This window comes from Muntiacus reevesi, chromosome X (assembly GCF_963930625.1).
Source record: "Muntiacus reevesi chromosome X, mMunRee1.1, whole genome shotgun sequence".
Lineage (NCBI taxonomy): Eukaryota > Metazoa > Chordata > Mammalia > Artiodactyla > Cervidae > Muntiacus > Muntiacus reevesi.
This window is the reverse complement of record NC_089271.1, coordinates 49,802,525-49,820,431: the sequence shown is the minus strand read 5'-3', so window position 1 is coordinate 49,820,431 and position 17,907 is coordinate 49,802,525. Positions and strand designations below refer to the sequence as shown.

Genomic DNA, 17,907 nt, shown 5'->3' with positions numbered 1-17,907 from the left:
AAGAATCTGCCCACCAATGCAGGGGACATAGGTTCCACCCCTGGTCAGGGAAGATCCCACAGGCTGCGGAGCAACTAAGCCCAGGTGCCACAACTATTGAAGCCCGCGCTCCTAGAGCCAGTGCTCTGCAACAAGAGAAGCCACCTCAATGAGAAGCCAGCACACCACAATGAAGAATAGACCCAAATCTCCACAATTAGAGAAAGCCTGTATACAGCAATGAAGATCCAGTGCAGCCAAAAATAAATAAATCTTTAAAAAAAAAAAAGAATTACTATAAAGCTTCAGCAATCAAGACAGTGAGGTTTTAACAAAGGGATTGATAACAAAGATCAATGGAAAAGAACAAATCAGAGACAGAACCACACAAATATGGTCATTCCACTTTTGACAAAGGTACAAACGCAAGTCAATAGAAAAATAAAAATCAAAAATCATCTTTTAAAGAAATGGTGTTGACCCATTTATGATTAAAACTCTCCAGAAAGCAGGAATAGAGGGAACATACCTCAACATAATAAAAGCTATATATGACAAACCCACAGCAAGCATTATCCTCAATGGTGAAAAATTGAAAGCATTTCCCCTGAAATCAGGAACAAGACAGGGGTGCCCACTCTCACCACTACTATTCAACATAGTCTTGGAAGTTTTGGCCACAGCAATCAGAGCAGAAAAAGAAGTAAAAGGAATCCGGATAGGAAAAGAAGAAGTGAAACTCTCGCTGTTTGCAGATGACATGATCCTCTACATAGCAAACCCTAAAGACTCTACCAGAAAATTACTAGAGCTAATCAACGAATATAGTAAAGTTGCAGGATATAAAATTAATACACAGAAATCCCTTGCATTTCTATACACTAACAATGAGAAAACAGAAAGAGAAATTAAGGAAACATTACCATTCACCATTGCAACAAAAAGAATAAAATACTTAGGAGTATATCTACCTAAAGAAACAAAAGATCTGTACATAGAAAACTATAAAACACTGATGAAAGAAATCAAAGAGGACACAAACAGATGGAGAAACATACCGTGTTCATGGATTGGAAGAATCAATATTGTCAAAATGTCTATTCTACCCAAAGCAATCTATAGATTCAATGCAATCCCTATCAAGCTACCAACGGTATTTTTCACAGAACTAGAACAAATAATTTCACAATTTGTATGGAAATACAGAAAACCACGAATAGCCAAAGTAATCTTGAGAAAGAAGAATGGAACTGGAGGAATCACCCTCCCTGACTTCAGACTCTACTACAAAGCCACAGTCATCAAGACAGTATGGTACTGGCACAAAGACAGAAATATAGATCAATGGAACAGAATAGAAAGCCCAGAGATAAATCCACGAACCTATGGACACCTTATCTTTGACAAAGGAGGCAAGGATATACAATGGAAAAAAGACAACCTCTTTAACAATTGGTGCTGGGAAAACTGGTCAACCACTTGTAAAAGAATGAAACTAGATCACTTTCTAACACCGTACACAAAAATAAACTCAAAATGGATTAAAGATCTAAATGTAAGACCAGAAACTATAAAACTCCTAGAGGAGAACATAGGCAAAACACTCTCTGACATAAATCTCAGCAGGATCCTCTATGACCCACCTCCCAGAATATTGGAAATAAAAGCAAAACTAAACAAATGGGACCTAATGAAACTTAAAAGCTTTTGCACTACAAAGGAAACTATAAGTAAGGTGAAAAGACAGCCCTCAGATTGGGAGAAAATAATAGCAAATGAAGAAACAGACAAAGGATTAATCTCAAAAATATACAAGCAACTCCTGAAGCTCAATTCCAGAAAAATAAATGACCCAATCAAAAAATGGGCCAAAGAACTAAACAGACATTTCTCCAAAGAAGACATACAGATGGCTAACAAACACACGAAAAGATGCTCAACATCACTCATTATTAGAGAAATGCAAATCAAAACCACAATGAGATACCATTACACGCCAGTCAGGATGGCTGCTATCCAAAAGTCTACAAGCAATAAATGCTGGAGAGGGTGTGGAGAAAAGGGAACCCTCTTACACTGTTGGTGGGAATGCAAACTAGTACAGCCACTATGGAAAACAGTGTGGAGATTTCTTAAAAAACTGGAAATAGAACTGCCATATGACCCAGCAATACCACTTCTGGGCATACACACCGAGGAAACCAGATCTGAAAGAGACACGTGCACCCCAATGTTCATCGCAGCACTGTTTATAATAGCCAGGACATGGAAGCAGCCTAGATGCCTATCCGCAGATGAATGGATAAGGAAGCTGTGGTACATATACACCATGGAATATTACTCAGCCATTAAAAAGAATTCATTTGAATCAGTTCTATTGAGATGGACGAAACTGGAGCCCATTATACAGAGTGAAGTAAGCCAGAAAGATAAAGAACATTACAGCATACTAACACATATATACGGAATTTAGAAAGATGGTAACAATAACCCTATATGCAAAACAGAAAAAGAAACACAGAAGTACAGAACAGACTTTTGAACTCTGTGGGAGAAGGTGAGGGTGGGATGTTTCAAAAGAACAGCATGTATATTATCTATGGTGAATCAGATCACTAGCCCAGGTGGGATGCATGAGACGAGTGCTCAGGCCTGGTGCACTGGGAGGACCCAGAGGAGTCGGGTGGAGAGGGAGGTGGGAGGGGGGATCGGGATGGGGAATGCGTGTAACTCAATGGCTGATTCGTGTCAATGTATGACAAAACCCACTGAAATGTTGTGAAGTAATTGGCCTCCAACTAATAAAATAAAATTAAAAAAAAGAAAAATAAATAAAAAAATAAAATAAAAAAAATAAAATTAAAAAAAAAAAAAAAGAAAGAAATGGTGTTGAAACAAGTGGACATCCATATGCCAAAAAAAGGTTCACCTAACCTAAACGTGATACATTATGTGAAAATTTAGTCAAAATGGAACACAAATAGAAATGCAAAACCTAAAACCATACAGCTGTTAGGTTAAAAAAGGAGAAAACTGCAACCTGAGTTTATAGAAAGAGTTGTTAAATAAAAGCATAAGCCATGAAAGATAAAACTGATAAACTAGACTTTTTAGAATGTGAATGTGTTTAAGAAAGTCATAAGAGAATGAAATACAAGCCACAGAGTGGGAGAAAATATTTGCAAATCACATACCTGACAAGAGACTTGAATCCAGACTATATAAAGAACTTTCAAAGCTCAACAGTTAAACAACCTAATTTTTTAAAAGGCAGTAGTTGTTCCAAGTGTCTGTTTAAAGACATTTCAAAAAAGAGTATATGAGTAGCAAATAAATGCATGAAAAGATGTTCAACATAATCAGCCATTAGATGAGCCACAAAATGAGATATCACCACACACTTATTAGGATGACTAAAATAAGTGTACTAACAATACCAAGTGCTGATGAGTATGCGGAACAACTGGAACTCTCACATATTGCTGGTGGGAATGTAAGATGGCACAATCACTGGAAAACAGTTTGGCAGTTTCCAATAAAGTTAAAGCATCTATTGCCCACACTGTTCAGGAATCCCATTGCTAGATATTTACCCTAGGGAAACATGTTCACACAAAAGCCTGCAACAAATGTTTACAGCAGCCCAATTCATAATTACCCAAAGCTGTAAACAATCCAGTGTCCTTCAATGGGTAAACTGATAAAGAAACTGTGGTAGAGGAATTTCCCTGGCAGTCCAGTGGTTAGGACTCTGTGCTTCCACTGCAGGGGGCAGGGGTTTGATCCCTGGTCAAGGAACTAAGATCCTGCATGCCACATGGCTGACCCAAAATAACAAAATGAAACTGTGGTAGAGCCATACAATTCTTCAATAAAAAAAGAACAAGCTATCAATATGCGACAACATGGATGAATCTTAAAGGCATTATGCTAAGTAAAAAAGGTCAGTCTCAAAATATTACATACTATGTAATTCCTTTATATGACATTCTGGCAAAGGCAAAATCACAGTGATGGAGAACAGTAGTTGCCAGGAGTTAGGGGTAGAGGGAGGGCATGACTACTAAGGGATAACATAAGGGACTTTGGAGGGGTTATGTTCTACTCATTGTGGTAGTAGTGGTGATCGTGGTGGTTACAAGAATCTAAGCATGTGTATATCAACAAAGCCAGTTTTACTTAAATGCTAATTTAAAAAGTAAAATTTTAAAAATATTTTATCAAAAGGGAACACAGACTGAAAATACATGAACAGAGCTTTCAACTCAAGATGTTGTACAAAGTACATTAAGAAAAAGGAATAAAATAAAACCAGAAATTGTGTGTGAAGTTGCTTCAGTCATGTCCAACTCTTTGCTATCCTATGGGCTGTAGCCCGACAGGCTCCACTGTCCATGGGATTCTCCAAGTAAGAATACTAGAGTGGGTTGCCATGCCCTCCTCCAGGGAATCTTCCTGACCCAGGGACTGAACCTGGGTCTCTTTTGTCTCTTGCATTGGCAGGTGGGTTCTTTACTACTAGCACCACCTGGGAAGCCCCAAATATAGCTAATTTTAAGACAGAAATATCATTTCTAAATCAGTAATTCTATTAATGTAAATCACTATTAGCAAATTAAGAGAAAAACTATGTGTTTATATGAAAAGATGTCCCCCCAAATCTGATAAAACCTAATTCCACTCCAGATTTTAAAACAAACAAAAACCTCTCAAACTATAGATAGAGACTCCCCTGAACTTCATGACAGTAGTCTACCAGAGACCTACAGAGCCCTATATATTGATTGGACAAACACTGGCAACATTACCTGTAAAGTCAGAAACAACATAAGGATGCCCCCACCACCTGTAATAAAACTAGAAAAATCTACAGGTATGAATAACAGAAAGAAAGCGTGTTATGGGATAACTGTGTCCTCCCTCCAAAATTCGTATGTTGAATTCCTAACTCCTAGTACTTCAGAGTTTGACTGTATTTGGAGATAAAGCTTCGAAAGAGATAATTAGATTAAAATGAGGCCACTACGGTGGGCCCTTATCCAATCTGACTGGTCCTTTTTAAGAAGAGATTGGGATATACAGAGGGACAACAAGAGCCCGTATGCACAGGGGATGACCACATGAAAATGTAGCAAGAGGGAGATCATCTGCAAGCCAAGGTGAGTCCTCAGGAGAAAGCAACTCTGCTAATAATTTGATCTTGGACTTCTAGCCTAGAACTGTGAAAAGAATAATTTCTATTGTTCTGTGGGCTTCCCTGGTAGCTCAGCTGGTAAAGAATCCACCTGTAATGCAGGAGACCCTGGTTCAATTCTTGGGTCAGTAAGATCTCCTGGAGAAGGGATAGGCTACCTACTCCAGTATTCTTGGGCTTCCTTGTTGGCTCAGATGGTAAAGAATTCACCTGCAATGTGGGAGACCTGGGTTCAATCCCTGGGTTGGGAAGATTTCCTGGAGAAGGGAATTGCTACCCAGTCCAGTATTCTTGCTTGGAGAATTCCATGGAGAGAGGAGCCTGACAGGCTACAGTCCATGGGACTGCAAAGATTTGGACGTGACTGAGCGACTTTCACTTCACTTCACTTCAAGCGATCCAGTCTGTGGTATTTTGTTATGACAGCCCTAGCAAACTAAGATAGAGGACATAGATCACCTACTTCAAGAGCCCAAGACAATTACCTGAAAAACTAACAGAACTAACAAGAGGAATAGTAAGGCAACACAGGAACAAAATAGAAAAATCAACTATTTTCCTGCATACTAGCAACAGCCAATTGGAAAATATGATAGATAAAAAGTGCCATTTTCAATGGGAACCAAACTATAAAATAAAATACAAAGTAATAAACTGAAGAAGAGATATACAAGAAAGCCTGAATAGAGATAGACCATGTTTGAAGACAAAAGGACAAGATGGCCTGTTTTGTGACTATTCAAAGGTAAATGGCAGAATGACAGCAATGTCATCCAGAAGTTGCACTGGTTCAAAAGCAATTTTCCCTGGTATGTTGTTTTTAACCAATCAGTGGTAAGTTTTCTCACATTTCAGAGAAAACCTATATATGAAGATCTACATGTAAAAGCTAAAAATCCTGCAATAGTGTCTCCTATCAGAAAGGGCAAATGGTGCCTTTGTTTTCTACAAAATTAAGCTCCAGTGGGCGAGGAGGATGGTGGAAAGTGCACATGAAGAAGTTGTGAAGACACTTCTCCCTGTGTTTAAAAACAACAACAAAGACTGCTGATGACTAGGCTCTAGATCAGATTTTAATTTAATGAAGTTGCTATCTATCTTGAGCAAATACCCTCAAGAATCTACTTCTAAAAGAAGCCCAGGCAGAGTTTTAAGGCTGCAAAGGATCCACTGATTACCCAGTACAATACTGGGTGCAAATGCAAATGGGCTCAAACTGGGCAAGGATTACTTAAGGTAATCTTATTAAGGTTAGTTCCCCTAACCCTAACTTAGTAAGGTTAGTTTCCCTAACCCTAATCCTATAGGTCAATGTGATTGCTAAAGGTAGATTGAGTAGCCAGGAAAACTTGGCAACAAATTAAGACCAATCACAGTTCAACACAGAAATAAATAATGGACTTGTTGAACATCCTTGTTCTCCTTAGGTCCAAAGCAAGTTCTGCAGAGGGGATTTGCCCTACCAGACACAAGGTCTGTAGTAACTAACCTATGAGGTAGTGCCATAGGAATGGACAAATCGGTTTTACGGAACAGAGTACTATTAATAATATCTAACACATAGCACTTATTATGTGCTAGGCAATGTTCTAATTGCTTTATGTATAATTCATTTATTCCTCACAACAATCTAAGAGGTAAGTACTATTATCACAGAGAAGTTAATTAGCTTGCCCAAAGTAATATAGCTATTTAGGAATAGAGCAGAAAAGCAAATTCAGGGAATTCCTTGAAGTTCAGTGGTTAGGACTCTGTGCTTTTACTGATGAGGGTATGGGTTCAATCCCTGCAGGGAACTAGGATCCCACAAGCCACTCAGCACCCCATCCCCTAAGGAAAAAAAGAAAGAAATCCACACATATAAGGAAATTTAGTTTAAGACAGAAGAAGAGCTTCAAATTAGGGGATAATTGATGAACAAGTCAATAAATGGTATTGGGGCAAATGACTATCCATGTGGAAAATAATAAATTAGATTCTTATCTCTCACAATTCATAAAACTTAATTCCAGAAAAAAACTAAAATTTTAACTTCTATATACTTTTTAGGTGAAAATATAAGAAATTTTCTTACAAAAACACAAAATACAAATAGTTAATTAAGACAGCTATGTAAAAACTGAAATCTACTACACACTAAGATCCCATAAGTAAAATTAAAATACAAGCAACAGACTAAAATATTTTTCAACATTTGCAGAATATATAAAAAACACTCCAACAAATTGAGAATATATAAAGAATTCTTATAAATCAATAAGAAAAACTAACATTCTAAAAATAAGTGAATAACTGAATAATTAATTCACAGGAAAGGAATAAGGAGAAGTCAATAAACATAAAAAAACTGTGACACCAGTTTTTGCCATCAGATTGGCAAAAATTAAAAAGGCTGATAACATCCACTGTTAGTAAGGCTGTAGGGAAACAGGTATTTCTCATACACTGCTCATATACTGACCCTTGAGGGAATTAAGCACCATTAACATTTATTTTGTATATATCCTTCAACTCAGCAGGTCTAGCTACCTTAGAGAAATGCTAACTGGCACATGAAAACAAAAGGTTATTTACAAGAATTTTCATAACACTAAAAATTAGAAACAACCTAAATGTTAACCTGTAGGGGACAGGTAAACATATGATGGTACACCTATGCTTCAGACTACTATGCAGCAGGTAGATTTCAATGCATTGATGAAGCAGACCTCTACGTACTGATGTTGAAAGATATCCAAGCAAGTTGTAGAACCACATACACACAAAACAAAACTATACCTCTATTTATGTCTACAAATGGGCATAAACACAAAAAATTAAAAGGTATACTTCAAACTGATAATAAAGGTTACCTTTGGATAACTTCCTCAGAGAGGGAAGAATGTTAGTCAAAGGGAATTTTTGCTTTCTCTGTCCTAATTTTGGTCAACGAGGATTACTTTTTAAAATAATGTTAAAACGAAAACCTACAACTCATTTGCACTATAAAAAAAAGTGCTTTATACACTGCATACTCACACATTTTAGTTTAAAAAAGGAATCATCTATTAAATGTGAAAAACCCACTAAAAAGTCATCATGTACCTTTGCAAGAGATGAACTGAACAACACATAACACAAATGATACAGGTAATGGAAGTAAAGGGGCTTCTCTTGTGGCTCAGTGATAAAGAATCCATCTGCCAATGTAAGAGATACGGATTCGATCCCTGGATCAGGAAAGTCTGCTGGAAAAGGAAATGGAAACCCACTCCAGTATTCTTGCCTGGGAAATCCCATAGACAGGGAAGCCTGGCAGGCTACAGTCCATGGGGTTGCAAAGAGTCGGACACGACTGAGCAACTAAACAATAACAAATAGAAGTATAATAGGCAAGAGGGAAAAAAGACTCACCTGCACTGACAACTGGACAATGCTAAAAATGGATAATAGCTACTATTTTAAAAATTTATTTATTTAAATTTGGCTGCACTGGATCTTTATTGTGGCAGGCAAGATCTAGCTCCCTGACCAGGGATTGAACTCAGGCCCCCTGCATTGGGAGCACGGAGCCTTAACCACTGAACCACCAGGGAAGTCCCTATAATAGCTATCATTTTTTGAGGGTCTCCCATAAGCAAGACACTGTGCCAGGTAGTCTGTACATCAACTTGTGAGATACTCCCATTTTACAGATTAAGAAAATACAGCACAGAGAAATTGAGTATCAGGCTTATGACCAGGCCTTTGCTCACTACAGACTGTCCTGGACTGGATTTGGGATTGAGATTGGGGCTAGGGGGAGCCCTCCTGGCCTTGATTCCAGTGCTCAGCTGCCCTTACTATACTCTGCATCCTTGAAGCATGCTCCCAAGCTGTCCTGTTCATCAAGACTGGCGTTCTCCTCCTCCTCCTCGCTTTCAGTTTTCCAGTAGGCTGGCCGCTTGATGGGCCGCTTCCCTGGGGTGCGCTGGGAAGCAGGACTGCTAGAGACTGTGCCCAGCCCACTGCTGGAGCTCGTGCTGCTTCGGTCCTGCCCCCCGGTCCACCAGGCCTGCAGGCTGGAGGTAGCTGGTGAGGATGATGAGGACTGCAGGTTGGCCATGCACAGCATGCCCTGGATAGCCTCCTGAGTGCTGGGAGAGGCAGGAGCCTCGCTGTAAGGGACAGAGGAGAAATGCTGAAGGAGTTTCTCTACTTGTCAGAGGAAACTAGTTATCAGAATAGTCAGGGAGGAGGGACAAGAGCTGCCTGGGTCAAGGTGGGAACAACCAGGAGAGAATCATCCCAAGTGAAAAACTAGAAACCAAACTAAAGATCAAAATAGTATCAAAGACTATTTCCATAAAAAGGCCAGTCCTTCTTGACTGAAGTCTCTCCATAGACAGCAGGCAAGGTGGCAAGAACAAGGGTGCACCTCCCTTCCTATTCACACATGCCGCATTCTTTCTTTTTTTTTAAAGAAAAAAATAACGAGATCCAGAAAAGGCCCAGCTCTCCTTCCATGCCTCTTCTGACTTCCAAAGAACCCCAAACTCATTGCCCTTGAAGGCTGTACATCCTTTCTAAGTCAGATCTTAAATATCTTGGGACAGATTTCGTCTACTTTATTCTTTCAGCCCAAATGCCCTAGATAATTCTTTGTCCCTTTAAATGACTCAATTAATATCTACTGATTGGCTGACCTAGCCAAAGGTGGCAGGTGGGGGTGTGTGTTGTCTGATCACCTAGAAAGGGGAGAACAAAGCCAGTACTCACGTGAGGGCAGCATAGTCAGGTCCCCCCACCTGCCTGCTGGCCTTGAGCAGATCAAGAATTCCACCAGCTCCACTCCCATTTCCAAGCTTGCCTTCGACCCCTTCTACAAGGTCCTCATCTGTTGTATAGTCCTCCTGTTGGAGAAAAAGGATATCACCTCAGCTGCCCAAGTCCTAATATACAGTGGACACTAATATATTCTGAGCACCAAGTATCTATCAAGTACTAAGCAGAATATTTGTTTTTTCATCTTAGTCTCTGAAGCATCTTTGTGAGGCAAGTACTAACTCCCATTTTACAGATAAGGAAACTAAGGTTCAGTGAAGTTAAATATGTATGTAAAGTCACAATCGGATATTCCAAACCAGATACTCTTTCTACTACATCACACTGCCTTTTATTCTACTTTATATTAAAGATTTTTTAAATATCTCAACTAAAGTATAATCTTCCATTTATATGTTCAGGAGCACTTAGCACACAATCTTTCACTTTATAAATATTTTAGGAACTGAATGCATAGGATGTCTCCCCCAACCTCAACTAAAATGACAAACCATATTCTGGTTTTGTAACCAGAACAAGCAAAAGATAAGAAACAGGGAAGGCTCCTACCTCAATGTCAAACTCAACTTCTCCTGGTTCACGAACTCGATTGGGGTCAGAGCAAGGCTTCGCACGAGGCAGCTTTCGGGGAAATTCTAGAAAGCAAGAGAATGTACTTACCATGAAGCTAAGGTTAGCATCTGAGCCAAATACCCAGGAGAAAGAGAATAAAACTATAATTTTCCTGAAAGTAATGACCACAGATAAGTAATTTAAGGAGGTTAGGAATTAGTTTATAAATTAATCTCCAGAGCAAAGAAAGCCTACAGAGCTGGTAAATCAGAAAGCCAACAAGCTCAGGCCTAAGGTCTTGAGTCTACTGAAGGAACCAAAACCAAACTGAAATGGGCAGGGCAAGAAAGAAAAAGAACAAGTACACACTTGGTCTTATTATCAGGGTCGCCTTCTCCTTTCCCAGTCTCTCATCAATCTGCAGTTCATCATCTGAATCCAAGTCCAATTCATCCTCCATCACCTGTTCTGACACCAGTCTAGCCTTGTCTGCCTTCTTTGCGATCTTTGCTCGCCGAGACTTGGATAAGCTCTTCACCCTCTTGGTACTGGAGAGAGAGTGAAGGAGAACATAAAAACAGTCTCACACAAAGGCAATTCTCTCCAAATTGATCTATAGATTCAATGCAATCCTATCTAATCCATCTAGTCTTGTGGAGATTAATAAACTGATACTAAAATGTATATGGGCATACAAAGGACATGTACATGGCCAAAATAATTTCAAAAAAGAACAAAGCTGGAGGACTTATACTACTCAACTTCAAAATTTACTATAAAGCTACAGTAATCAAGGTAGTATGATATTGGCTTAAGGATAAGAATGAATGGAACAGAACTGTGAATCTAGACCTAAATCCTTAAATTTATAGTTAACTGATTTCTGACAAAGGTGCTTAGGCAATTCAGTGGAGAAAGAATAGTCTTTTTAACAAATGATGCTGAAATAAGTGGATATCACATGCAAAAAAATGAATGTGAACTCTTACCTTATATCACACACAAAAATTAACTAAAAATGGATCATATATCTAAATGTAAAAGCTAAAACTATAAAACTTCTAGAAGAAAATGTAGGAAAATATCTTGTGGCCTGGGATTAGGTAAAATTCAAAACATTTGTGCTTCAAAAGATACCATTAAGAAAAAGAAAAGATCAGCCACAGACTGGGAGAAAATATTTGTTATTTATTTATCTAGAAAAGGATGTGTATCCAGAATATTTAGATAACTCTTAGAACACAACAAAGACAAACAAAACAAATTAGAAAGTAAGCAAAATAGACATTTTGAACAGACATTTCTCTAAAGTTGATACATAAACGTCCAATAATCACACCAAAAGATGCTCAACATCATTAGTCGTTAGGGAAATGCAAATTAAAACCTCAATAAAATACCACTTTACATCCATCAGAATGGCTATAATAAAAAAGATGGGAATAACAAGCATTAGCCAATATATGGAAAAACTCGTAATTGCTGGTGAGGGTGTAAAATGGTAGATGCTTTGGGATAAATTTTGGCAGTTACTTAAAAAGCTAAACAGAGTTACCAAATGACCCTAAATTTCATTCCTAAGTGAGAAACAAAAACATGTCCACACAAAAACTAGCATACAAATGCTCAAAAGCACCATTATTCATAACAGTCAAAAAGTATAACCAATCCAAATGACCATCAACTAGAGAACCAATAAAGTAAATGTGGTAGATTCACACAATGAAATACTATTCAGCAATGAAAAGGAATCAATTAACGATACATTCTACATCATGGATGAACTTTAGAAACATGTTAAGTGAAAGAAGCGAGACACAAGAGACTACATTTACATAGGAACTAAATGACTTCTATTTATATGAAGTATCTAAAAAGGCAAATTCATAGTGATAGAAAGAAGATTAGTGGTTGCCTGGCTCTGGGGAAGAAAACCAGGACTGAATGTAAGTGGATATGAGTGATCTATTTGATGTGATAGAAATGTTTCAAAATTGGATTGTGGTGACAGTTGCATATGCTTTAAGTTTACTAAGAGTCATTTAATTATACACTTAAAAAAGGTTAATTGTATGATATGTAAATTATATCTCAAAAAACGTGTTAAAATATATAAAGCAGAAAGAACTCAAAAGTAGCTTAAATCTTAATAATTCTACCAAACATGGTAAACAATGTTAACCAGTACGAACTGCTCAAATAAGCCTTATAAGTCAAGAGAAACAAGTTTTTGGTAAGTGAGTATACATTCAACAATAGTCATTTGGTGAATTGGCTTTTAGTGAATTAGCTGTTTTCTATTTCAAAGGGTTGCTGGGAGGATTAATGAGCTAATGTAGAGACTGACATATAACAAGTGGCCCAATGGTAGCTAATCTTTTAGTTCTCTGGGTCTCACTTTCCCACATTAGTAAAATAGGGATAACAACACTTACCCCTAATGGTTGTTGTAAGGACTAAATAATATATGTAGATTGCTAACATAGAGTCTGACACAGAGCAGGTGCTCAATAAATGGTAGCTATTCAACCTTGATCTTTTATTAATTTCTAATTATGAAAAATGTCAAACATATACAAAATATTAAAAACTCCCATGTATCTAGGACCCAGTTAAGTTTCAGTAATTATCAACACACAGCCAATCTTGTTTCATTTGCACCTCAGCCCCCACAAAACATGGCACTATTCTGGAGAAAAGATCAGACATAATAAGTATCATATCGTCTGTAAATATTACTGTACCTTGACTCCCTAGGTTCACTTAGCAGCAGCCTCTAGTAGGTGAAAGGTAGTACTAGAAACAGCACAAGGAAGACTGATGAGGAAGGGGAAAACGTCTCATGTCCTTAATAACCATTACAGGCTGGAACCTCAGGACTTTCAACTTTCTCTTCCCCAGCAGACCAACCATAGGTTCTAGACAAAGGCAATGCTCAGTCTATCTTATTCTTCAGTAACTACATTTTCAAATCACAAAGATAGTTCTGTTGCTTTCAGAATCTGCCTTGCCTTCACACCACTTTTCCTGTATTTCCCAGCCAGGTAGACTTACTATACTCACCCTTGAGATCTGAAAACAATCGTTTCCTACAAAAAGGCTGTAAGGTATCCTTTTCCCTTGTGTTCCTACACTGTTCATACTCTATACTTAGCTCTTGACTGCTCCTGTCTGGTGTTCTGAGTGTCCAGAAAATAACTTTTACCATCTTCCTCTGCCTCCCTACATGTTTGAGGATTTCTGACAACCTAGTTAGCTTCTGGCCATACCCACAACTATCATCATCATCACCACCACTGTCATCTTTTATTTTCAACTTCATTATTACATTTATAAAATCAACCATTCATTAAACATTTACTATGTGCCAGGACCTGCAATAAGCACTTTACATACATTACTTCATTTAGTCCTCCAACAACCCTAAGATAAGTTTTATCTATAGAACAGATAAAATGAAGACAGAGAGATGCAGATATGTTAATTAGCTTGCCATAGGGAATATGTGTCAGAGCTGGAATTCAAATTTGGAATTGTCTGATTCCCAAGCCCAAGCTTTTTGTCAAGATGTGCTTTTATTCTTTTAGAAAACAGTCGGCTAAAAATTATTTTGAGAAAACTAATATATACTCACTTTACAAAATTCAAATACTTGAACTGAAAATTTCCTCTCTTGTCTCCCCTATCCTACTTTCCAGAGATAACTACTGTTACAAGTTTGGTGTGACAAGTGTAAAATATGTAACAAATATTGATATATTTATTTGTGTGAATGTGTATAAACATCTCTGGAAGGAAAGCACTGACACTAGTGTTCCATGTATGCAGAGGAAAACTGGAGAACAGAGAAGGGTGGAAGCAAAATTTTTTCCTGTGTATTCTTTCACACTTTTTGAATTTTAAACTGCATAAATTTTAAACCTCTTTTAAAATGTTAAATTAAAAATAAAGGCAATTTCTCTAATAATGAGTGATGTTGAGCATCTTTTCATGTGTTTGTTAGCCATCTATATGTCTTCTTTGGAGAAATGTCTGTTTAGTTCTTTGGCCCATTTTTTGATTGGGTCATTTATTTTTCTGGAATTGAACTTCAGGAGTTGCTTGTATATTTTTGAGATTAATCCTTTGTCTGTTTCTTCATTTGCTATTATTTTCTCCCAATCTGAGGGCTGTCTTTTCACCTTACTTATAGTTTCCTTTGTAGTGCAAAAGCTTTTAAGTTTCATTAGCTCCCAGATCACCAGCCCAGGTGGGATGCATGAGACAAGTGCTCGGGCCTGGTGCACTGGGAGGACCCAGAGGAGTTGGGTGGAGAGGGAGGTGGGAGGGGGGATCGGGATGGGGAATATGTGTAACTCTATGGCTGATTCATGTCAATGTATGACAAAACCCACTGCAATGTTGTGAAGTAATTAGCCTCCAACTAATAAAAAAAAGTAAAAAAAAAATAAAAAAATAAAAGACATAAACTGACCAAAAAATTAATAAATAAATAAAAATAAAGGCAAGGGACATCCTGGTTGCCCAGTGGTTAACAATCCACCTTGCAATGCAGGGAATTCAATCCCTGATCAGGAACTAAGATTCTATATGCCACAAAGCCACTAAGACCACACGCCACAACTACTGAGCCCACGCGCTCTGGAGCCTGTGTGTCTCAACTCGACAGCACACATGCTGCAACTAAGATCCAATACAGCCAAATAAATAGATTCAGCCAATATAGCCAAATGTAAAAGACTGTACGTTACTTTTTTACACACACACATGCATACATGCCTTTTAAAAAAATTAAAATGAACTATTCCCATATATTATCTTGCAACCTGATTTTTTCACTTAAAATGTTATCTTGGAAATCTTTTCACATCAATAGATACTAAACTCATTCTTTTTAAGTTACACAGTGTTCTATTCCATAGATGTACCATAATTTATCCAACCCTTATTAATGAACGCTTCCAACTATTTACTATTACAGTGATATAGTGAACACTGAATATTTCTCTTTACACACCTGGCAAACATTTCTGCAAAATAAGTTCCTAAAAATTGAATTGCAAAAGGTATATAAAAACTAATGCTCACTGAAATGTTGTGAAGTGATTGGCCTCCAACTAATAAAATAATATTAAAAAAACAAAACAAAACAAAAAAACTAATGCTCTTAACCAGTATATTATTTTTTATTCCTGCCAACAGTTCTGATCTACTGACTTGATGAAATTTCTAGAACTTATATAAGATTTTTCTCAGAATTGCCAATTAGTTCCAGACCTCTCCTCTTACCCACTCCCAACACTACCATGGTGGTCTGTACTAAGTGATGTTTTCTGATAATATCTGGGTATTTCCCAAAGTACAGTCCCTCCCTCACCCATGTTCCAGTCCCAGGTCCCAATTCCATGCCTTGTTTTAATGGCATATTACTACCGAAAATCCCAGCATCTCTGCTTCTTCTTCCCACCTCACCTGCCATTAGACATCAATAGGGCCAGCGGGCCCTCATTCCCATCAAGGTCCAAGTCTGGTGAGTCATCATCTGAGTCATTCAAGCAGGTGCCAGTGATGTTGAACTGCAGGAGGAGGAGGCTCAGTTGTCACCTGTCTGGAACTCCCATGTGAATCAGAATAACCAGTTCCCTCTGGTTTTACTGGTGGAGTTCACTATCAAAACCACCTGAACCAAGGTCTTCAACTATGCTGTCCCCCCACCCCCAACCCAAATGGTCACAAGAGCAGAAGGTTGAGAATGTATGGCTGGTTCAGGGGAAAACCTATCAATCTTGCAAAACATGTTCCCTAAAAGGAGGGTGGAGCATCTTCACATGACCATGGAGGGTACCACAATCTTTAAGCAAGGTGGGGCCCTGGAGGAGGACTTATCTAAAAAATCTGTTCAAGACTCCAACCTGCCACTCGTATACCATGTACTCAAGTATCATTCTTATCCTAGTATTTCAAGATCAGCTCAAATGTCATGTTTTCTGAGAAGAGCTCTTGACCATCATCCCTACCCAGATACAATCATCCCCTCCCCTGTGTCTCAGGGTCCCACACTCACCCTTAATTGTGGCATCCACAACATCTCATTGCACTCATTTCTTTTTATGCCTATCTTTCTCACTAGCCTGTTGGCCTCTTGAGGGTTACTGTCTGCAGCAGCTATCACAGTGCCCAGCATAGACAAGGTCTCAATAAATGCCTGTTTAGTGAGTGGGACTGGTAGCCAAACACCAGGGGCCCTAAGGGAGGTGGGAAGACAGGAGAGCCTTTCCTTTTGATACTCTGCTCTTCCAAGGGACCCAAAAGGGTTGGGCTGAACCCATTGGCCAGCACCCACCTTTGCTTTCTGGGAAGAGCCTGTCTTCAGTGCCTGATGATTGTATGTATCCATGAGATTATAGCTCAATTGGCCAGCAGGCCCCAAGGCTGAGCTCTCCTTGCCCTTTCGCTCTGCTTTCTTGAAGAATTCCTTGGGCTTCAGGCCTTTCTTCTTTGAACCACTTTTGGAGGGCAGTGACAGCCTGGACATGGATACTGAAGTGGAATGGGCTGGCCTGGTTAAGGGAATGGAGCCGGCTGGGAAGATCCTCTGCAGCCCAAAGATATTGCTCGTCTTCCCAACGTTCTGTTGGAAGATATCCTACAAGAGTGTTAGGACATGAGGGGTTAGAGCTTACTCAAGGGTTCTCTCTACACTAAGAGCAGAGGTCTGTTCATGGCACTGGTGGTACTGCCATGAAGGGGCTTAAAGATGCTCCACATAGGCACTTATGCACACCCTAGTTTTTGCACAATAAGTCATCAAGAATTTACCGGGTGGCATTTCTTTACCCAGCCATTGACGAGTAAGAAGACGAGCAGAGAAAAAGCCCAGCACTACTATCAAAATTGGAGAGAAAAGACTCCAAGAGCAGCTAACATGAGACAGAAAATAATTGAGTACTAAAATGTGTGGTTCCAACTCTAAGGACTACAGGATTTAAGAGAAGAGCGCTTCTAGTTCTAAATCTGCTACTCATTAGCTCTGTGACCAAGGGTAAGTTCTCTGATCACTCTGGGGATCTGTTTGCTCAGCTGTAAATTTAAAGGAGCAGACTGGAAAAGATGGTTTTCAAAGATGTTCTGTGGCTTCTTTGAACTTCTTGGGAAGAGCCCTGGGGATTGGAGGTAGGTGGAAGGCAAATAAGAGAAGCAAGTGGGGTTCTAAGCCTCCCACCTTCGTAACTGCTACTTATTCATAGTAGTTATGCTTCAATTGGTTGCATATATTGAGCTTCCACATAAGATTTCATTTGAAAAAAAGGATTTCACTTCTTCAAAACATTTGAAATTCAGTGAAAAAAATATGATCCACCTCTAAGTCTTCTTCCAAC

At 38.7% G+C, this 17,907-nt stretch overlaps 1 protein-coding gene across 5 annotated transcripts in view; it reads right to left on the bottom strand.

Annotated features, from left to right (window-relative positions):
• PHF8 (PHD finger protein 8) overlaps positions 1-17,907 on the bottom strand; it is a 99,804-nt gene that overhangs the window by 27,753 nt on the left and 54,144 nt on the right. For 4 of the 5 annotated variants that reach the window (XM_065915390.1, XM_065915392.1, XM_065915393.1 and 1 more), the window contains exons 13-18: positions 16,872-17,174; positions 16,001-16,104; positions 10,898-11,076; positions 10,526-10,611; positions 9,911-10,044; positions 8,996-9,309 (exon numbers count right to left, since the gene is read on the bottom strand). In XM_065915390.1, coding sequence (XP_065771462.1) covers positions 8,996-9,309; positions 9,911-10,044; positions 10,526-10,611; positions 10,898-11,076; positions 16,001-16,104; positions 16,872-17,174 — 1,120 coding nt within the window. The remainder of the gene's footprint in view (positions 1-8,995; positions 9,310-9,910; positions 10,045-10,525; positions 10,612-10,897; positions 11,077-16,000; positions 16,105-16,871; positions 17,175-17,907) is intronic. The other variant, XM_065915391.1, reaches the window with a different exon arrangement.